Source organism: Venturia canescens, chromosome 11 (assembly GCF_019457755.1).
Source record: "Venturia canescens isolate UGA chromosome 11, ASM1945775v1, whole genome shotgun sequence".
NCBI classification, from domain to species: Eukaryota; Metazoa; Arthropoda; class Insecta; order Hymenoptera; family Ichneumonidae; genus Venturia; species Venturia canescens.
The window spans coordinates 9,536,858-9,544,419 of NC_057431.1; the positions used below are offsets into that span (position 1 = coordinate 9,536,858).

Here is a 7,562-nt window from a genome sequence, read left to right on the forward strand (position 1 = left end):
AATAATGCCTTAAAAATTCATTTTTGTTGTTTCAAAATGTTTCATCTATTTACTAAGGTTTTGTGCCAATAAATAATGCCTTAAAAATTCATTTTTGTTGTTTCAAAATGTTTCATCTATTTTCTAAGGTTTTGTGCCAATAAATAATGCCTTAAAAATTCAATTTTGTTGTTTCACAATGTTTTATCTATTTACTAAGGTTGTGCGCAAATAAATAATGCCTTAAAATTCATTTTTGTTGTTTCAAAATGACAAATCCCAACGATTTCTTCCATCAATTGTTTTTTTTAAATTGTTTCATTTTTCCGGTTCAATTAATTCGAGGGCAGTTCGAATCCTTTTTTTTAATCTTCAGAACATAAAATCGTAAAATTTCTTATTAAAATTGTAGCTTTTAGGGAACTCCAAATGCGTCGGTGAAAATTTGATCCCTAATTCGTGACTTTTTACCTCTCTTCTGAATATTGTCAGCTTTGGTACATACTGTTAGGAAAAAAATACCAAAACTGAGTTGAAGGAACAAAATTTATGCACATTTTTAGGTTGACAAATTCGAGTGCTTTTCCAGAAAAACTTTTAAAACATTCGCGGATCTTTACCAGCCCAAAACTTCACTTTCAGGCTTCAAATTAAGAGGAACGAACTTCCATAAAAGTGGCAAGATTCATCTCTGGAAATGTATTTTCAATCGATGTTCCCAGCGTTTTTTCAGACTCAAATAATTCATGAATTTGGAAAGAAAATAGACTTGAAAATAGAAACAAAAAATGCATTTTTTCAATTATTTTCATTTAGGATTTCAGGATCTATATTGTTTTGGATGAAAAGTGATCTCAGCGACAGCCTGTATACGAATCACAATTACAACAGTCGTAAATTCTTGGTCAGTGATTTTCTTCGTTGATCGTGATATCTCTGTCCAAAGGTCCGTGTGAATTCTTATCGAGGATGTGTGTTCTCGTACGTTTATTGTGAGTCTCCCTGTTCGAGCGAAAAACAGCAAAGTTTCAACTTCCCAAGTGCCAGCAGTCTCGAGAAAGCTTTCATTCTGTTAACAGCATCGATCAATCCCAATCGATATCGCGTCGACGTGTATATTTCGTTGCAATACGTGAGACCTTTTCCACCGACACTTTTCATCGAAAATCCAATTATTTTGATGAATTTGAGAGAGCGACGTAACACCAGGACCATTCACTGGTTGGATATTCGTTTTTATTGATTGTTCGCAACGTTCCAGGACTCAGATCAAGTTTTCCAAAGCGGTGAGTTCCCTCGAAAATACCAATTTTGTGTTTGATTCCAAAATCGATGAATTTGAAAACTTTTTTCCAATATTTTTTCAAAATCAAAATAGTGACGAAAAAAAATCATAAAATTCAAGAAAATTTATTGAAAACCCAATTTTCACATTTTTTTGTGCCAAAATATTTGGCAGAATATCGAACATAAAAATGTCCAAGTTCAACGCCCAGTCGTGGGCCAATTTCGTTTCCTCGTTTCGTCAACTCGAGCTCCGAAATCAGCCTCGAAATCTTGTCATTTTCCTTCGAAATTAAATGTCTCGAGATATTTACATTTTTGGCCGAAATTCCATCGGCTCAAAAGATTCGTGTATTTATTTATTTTCATAACCGCTACTCTAATAAATTAGTACGTAACGTGCGAATCAAGAGGCGATAGTAGGCAGCGGTCAACAGGGCTTCGGTTCTATATTCGCTCGCGAAGAAAAACACGATAGCACCGGTCGGCTTGCAAGCACCACACAGCGATAACGATGAATCGAATTCATATATTTTGCCATGACAGTGAACCGAAGTGATTGCTCGATCGAGCTAAGATTCGGGAAGAGAAACACCCCTGACATCTATTTTTCGATGAATTTAACAGTCTAAAATGAGTGGAATGATTAACAGAAAGTTGGAAAATTAAACGAGCTGAAAATCTGAAAATTTACTGGTCGAGAGTCAAGCACGAGGGTCGAGAAAGAAAAACAGAATTCGTTCATTACTAACGAATTATTATTAAAAAAAAAAAAATCCATTGTCGTTGATTTTTTAATATAATTTTATAGTCGAATTGATAGCCGCGATAATTTGGCCACGAGAAGGACAAATTTCATGAGAACCATGATCGTGGTTTATAAATTTTTGTCAAAAACAAATATTTCATCGAAGAATTCACGAGGAAAAATTTATTCGCAATTTCTTTATATAATTTCACAGTCTAATTGACAGCAACGGTGATTCGGTTATGAGAAAGCCAAAGTTTATAAAAATCGTCGTGTTTGATCGAGGGAATTCCAAGGGATTGAAAAATGGACTTAATTTGTTGAAAAAATAAGCTGAGCAAATGGAGTTTCGATGATTTTCGAAGTTATTTATTCTGAGAATTGAATCGACAGTTAAAATGTGATTTTCAATTGTTTAATAATTGAAAAAATATTTTTTCATTTGGAGGAAAAAGGAATGCGCGATCGTAGGGCGAAATCGGTGGATCGAAAGAGCTGAAAATTGTGGCCGAACCGGCGAGTTTGATGCTCGCTCAACGCTATTATAGGAATCAGACGAATATATACAGATACGAGGAGAGAGGTCATGCCTCTCCGATACCGTTTTATCAACGTCGATTTTCTTATTGTTTATTTATAAACTGAGTCATAAGGTCGTATTTTTCTTGTTTTTCTCGGGTTGTAAGAAAAATCACCAATCGGTACGCGTTTTCGTCTCGGCTTTTTTCTATAATAGCGTAAACGATTTCAATTTTAATCTTAATGCAGACGTCTACGTTGCTTTTTAAAAATGTTACTCAATCTCGTTTTTCTTCAATTACAGAGTCAAGATGAGCACAGATGGACTTTCATCTCCGTCTGTAAGTTTGTTCTAGTCAAAAACACTAGAAAAAAAATTGGAAAAACGTTCAATGACGAATCATATATTTCTGGAGTATTAAAAAAAAAAAAAAAAAAATATTCGATGGTTAAAATGCATGAATTTTGACATTTTGAGTTATTAATAAAAATGTTTTAACGACTCTGATGAAATTTTGTCGATTTTATGCTGCGAGATTCGAAAGTTAAATTTCTCATTTTTGTTTCTATGAGCTTCCTCAAATTTTGAAAAAAATGGTAGAAACCATAACGAGTTGTGGGGTCCTTTTGATGGAAGCCACAGCACAATTGTCAGTGGGCCAGGCGATATTTCGCCTCGTTGATCGTTTCTTGTGGGTCATGGAAAAATCGTTCCAATGGAGCTTGCCATCTCACGAATTGATAGCAGGTATTCAGGAACGATCATTTAAAATTAGTGCGAATCTTGAAGAAAGTTAAACTGAAAAATCAGAGTTTTTTAATCATTGTCCATGGGTACGATTCGTATTTTATTATTTACAAAGAGTTTGGAAAGAATTTGTTGGAAACTTTTTTTCGAACGAATCAATTCGTTGGATAATATTTTTATTAAACAAATAAAATTAATCAAACAGTTTGGTAGTTTCAAAAAGATTTTTTTTATTTGACTTTGTTTTTTTTATTATTTTTTAATGTATAATTGTTTCATACGATTTTTCATCACTATTTTATGCCATTGTTGCAGAGGAGAATGGAAAAACCTTCGGCAAATTAGAATTAGTGAGACCTTTGCCTTGGATATTCTTTTTAGTGGTATTGATAAATCTTCGTATATTCAGAATGGGATTGAATATTGGATCATTAATCCTCGGTTATCCTAGAATCGAACCTGCTGAAATGGTTAGTTGCATTTCGAAATTACTCCAATATACGAAACGGATTGGCTCTTTACACTTTATTTCAATTTATCGTCAATTCATTAATCCGCAAATGAATTAGCATATTTTAATATCTTTTTTCATTTGTATCAAAAGAATAAAAGTTATTTATCTTTCATTCATTTATTCATCAACCCAGTGATTCATTTACCAACTCACTCATTCATTCGTTCATGAATTAACTCATTCGTTCGATCGTGAATTAACTCATTCATTCGTTCGTGAGTTAACTCATTCATTCGTTCATGAATTAACTCAATTATTTGTTCATGTATTAACTCATTCATTCGTTCATGTATTAACTCATTCGTTCGTTCATGAATCAACTCATTTATTCATTCAATCATCCACTCGGTTATGCATACGTTAAGAAATTATTTATGGTTTCACCCAGTAATTCACACTGTTTTGTCAGGTGAGATTTCTGCAGAAAATTCGTAGGAGGCTGAGGGCGATAAAGTCAAATGGCCTGAAAAATATAAGGCTGCAGACAAGCTGCTCGAAGGTGATTATAAAATGACAATCATCGTAAAAAATTTTAGAGTGAATGCGTAGAAAAACTGTGCATGCATTGCCTCACAGCATAATAGAATTAATAAAATGGCGAATAAATCCTGGTCGTGGGTGTAGGATAATGATCAAAATATGAACCATGCTAAATGGAGATCATCACAATTGATAAGAACAATCCAGATGACCCTGTCCAGCCTATCCTGTTTGGATAGCTCCAAATTAAGCCCTTCGCCACCTCCCACGAAGATTAAAGTTCACATTAACAACGAATTTGTGAGTATTCCTCATCATTGTTTTTTTCCTTTTATTGTTTGTGGCTTTTGTTAATGTTTGTTGTACTTTTTATCATATTTTTCGTTCCTGTTTCATCCATCCTTGTAAATTAAATTGTTTTATTTTAATGGTTTTTCGTACTCGTTCCGTTTGATGTGATTTTTCGAGTAACTCCTTTCACCCGTTTTAACATTTTTTAACAACAATTCGTTGATACATTTTTTTAGAGAATCGCTCGATTTTTTCTGCTCCTCACAGCCATCAACGCTCGAAGAACAATCAACAACGGAATCAACAACGATAAACGAAGACCCGAAACGGAAATATTCGGAATTAAGCTCGGATTATGAATCCTCCGACGATTCCGAGGACGAGGAAACTATTCAGACCAAAATCGATCGTCTTGCTATCAATGACAGTACGAACGACGAAGATTTTAACGTGAGTACTGATCAGTCGAGTGCTGGAGTGATTATTTTAAAAAAAGTGATTTGCATTTTGAAAATTAACGAAAAAATCAAATTTTCATTCAAACGTTTCGAAAAATTGTTTTTTAAGGGGAAACAATGGTTTTTCAGTCCAAAAATCTGAATAATTTGAAAATATTTGATTTTTTTTTAATTCGAAAAAAAAAAATCGGTGAAGCACATAAAAATTTGGTTCGTGAACAGTGCGCTGATCTGTCGAGTCTTGAGGACGATGAGATCGTGAGCTCTTCGAATGAGAGTGAGATTTCCGAGACTGAAATCGAGGACCTTCGTAACGAGGCTAATCTGATCTTACAACGTACGATCCGAAAGGTCACAGAGGTCGAGACAGAAGAGACGGAGGTAAAGGAACGAATTGAGCCGATAAAGGTAAAGAAACGAATGCTCTTTAGTGATTAGGAAGGAACAACAAAATTGGGCCATTTCAGGAGTCGATTATTTGGCTGCTTTTTGCTTCTTCGTTTTTGCTACATCCGCTTTATCGATTTTGGAGATCCGTCAATACTGGGCCCAATGAAGGTTTTAATATAAACGAAAAAAATAAATAAATAAATAAATAAAATGAAAAATTCTTTTTAATAACGAAAAAAGATCGAACAAATTTGACCTTAGAACACGGGCGAGGACGAAAAGTTGGTTTATTCGAACGCAGCTTACACTACCGGAAGCTACGACGATTTTTGTTCCCCCTCGAAACTCGGCGAGGAGGCTGAAAGCGCATTTTATTCACCGATCGGTTCGACAAGCCCAAGTCCGGACCGCATGGTTTCCAATGTTAAACAAGAACGTACGTTCTAGTAGCAATATTGCATTTCCTCCAATCTCAGGCTCGAGTGATTTTCAAATATTTTTCATCCATTTTTAATCATCGTTTATCAACGTCCATTTCCATGAGCATTACCAACGCAATCCATTCTGAAGGCCAAGAAGAGGAATTTTCACTTCGATCCTCATTTAATTGTAAAAAAAAAAAAAAAAAAAAATTTATGGGAGACGAAAAAAAAAGTCGAGAGCTCACCGAAATGGTTTATTTCTCTTGAATTTTCATTCGAATTCCGTTTCGTTTCTGTGTGTTTTCAACGATTCTGTGCGATTATTATTTTCCAGAACACGGTCGACCTGTAAAAAAATCTCAAACAGAAAACTCCTGCCAAAATGGCGAAAAGCATTTGAAAAGTGGATCCGCGAATTCCGGTACGACTTTTTATATTTTTTAAGGATTTTTGAGGTGGCGAAATTTTCTAGAATTTCCGGATGCTGATATTTTCAAAAAAGAAAATTTTTTATCACTTTTCTTGGTTTTAACGCTGTGAATTTATTAGGAACAGTAGACAAAAGAACGAACGGTCACGTCGATGAAAAAGTGCTGAGTGCCCCGACCCACGTTTCGTCTAAACATGTCAAATCTTATCACCGAGGAAGACGCGCGAATAATGGATCCCGCAAGAAAAAATGATGGGGAAACCAGAAACGAGCACTGGACAACTTCCATTTATTGTTGTATCACATCAACTGTGGAAAGAGAACGAAAAACTTCGTGCAAAAATAATGCCCATGTAAAAAGGAAGGAAATGCAGAAAGATTCTTGTGGGACGTCCTTAAACGTCTCATGGTTATTCACCATCCTGTAATTTCGTTTATTGTTTATATTATTTACACACATTAATGTTTCGTCCACCATCATATCAATCGTCGCATCCGAAGAGTCGAAAAAAGCAAGCATACTTTATTGATTATTTATAATTCTTTGTGTGTCGCGTTCATACATTTGTTACTTCCCATGATTCCTGTCTGCACACTCCTAGATGTATCTTCTTTTATGTTAATAAATTATTATTCGATCGAATTCTTGGAAACGCGACTCAGTTCTTTACCAACCCTCGTCGTTTCAACTCAAACGCTGGAACAGTTGAAACGAAAACTCCATTTTTATAAGTTTCTACATTCGGTTCTTGATACAAGGAAAGACGAAAAATTATCATTTCGATGACGTATTGGGGTCTGAATTCTAGCATGACACTGTAAAACTAAATGGCCAAATTGGTGAATCATGCTTGGAGGTGGCACACGAAAGATGGTCCGAGTCCTGAAAAGCATGGCAAAAATGAAAGGAAAAATCACGCGCATTATTGTTGTTTGGGTGTCTATTGCAATTTAATTTTGTAACATTGATTATGGTATTTCTGAACAATGGAAAAAATGTACCTTTTTAAATGAATAAGAAAATGATTAAAGGTTTTTTCAAATTGGATAAACGGTTCGCGAGATATCGAAAATTTAGTGGTTTCTCGTATGAGAGGCGACCGTCATAAAGTATAAAAGGGTCAGGAACATATACGAAATTCACATTTCCCCAACTGCTAATTATCGAATAGTTTTTGTCTTTTGATTTTGGAATTTTAAACGTGAAACTACGTTCGACGTTGTATCTGATTCAATATTTGCTGGTCGATTAAAAATTTACAGATTCCTGATATCGGTCTTAAGGCATCTGTCGGTCAA

General features: G+C 34.8%; 1 protein-coding gene across 3 annotated transcripts; it reads left to right on the forward strand.

Moving 5' to 3' along the window:
- Nucleotides 1-983: 983 nt before the first annotated feature.
- On the forward strand, nucleotides 984-6,906 carry Jabba (jabba). Of its 3 annotated transcripts, none has more exons than XM_043432254.1 (11): nucleotides 984-1,265; nucleotides 2,835-2,871; nucleotides 3,104-3,278; nucleotides 3,594-3,748; nucleotides 4,202-4,291; nucleotides 4,417-4,572; nucleotides 4,831-5,013; nucleotides 5,244-5,429; nucleotides 5,673-5,847; nucleotides 6,168-6,254; nucleotides 6,383-6,906. In XM_043432254.1, exons 2-11 carry the CDS (start codon nucleotides 2,842-2,844, stop codon nucleotides 6,514-6,516), a joined length of 1,371 nt encoding a protein of 456 aa, XP_043288189.1. In that variant the 5' UTR covers nucleotides 984-1,265; nucleotides 2,835-2,841; the 3' UTR covers nucleotides 6,517-6,906. The 3 variants fall into 3 exon arrangements, with proteins under 3 accessions (XP_043288189.1, XP_043288190.1, XP_043288191.1); XM_043432255.1 differs by having other exon boundaries at nucleotides 985-1,265; nucleotides 3,132-3,278; XM_043432256.1 differs by lacking the exon at nucleotides 4,417-4,572 and having other exon boundaries at nucleotides 985-1,265.
- The last annotated feature ends 656 nt before the right edge of the window (nucleotides 6,907-7,562 follow it).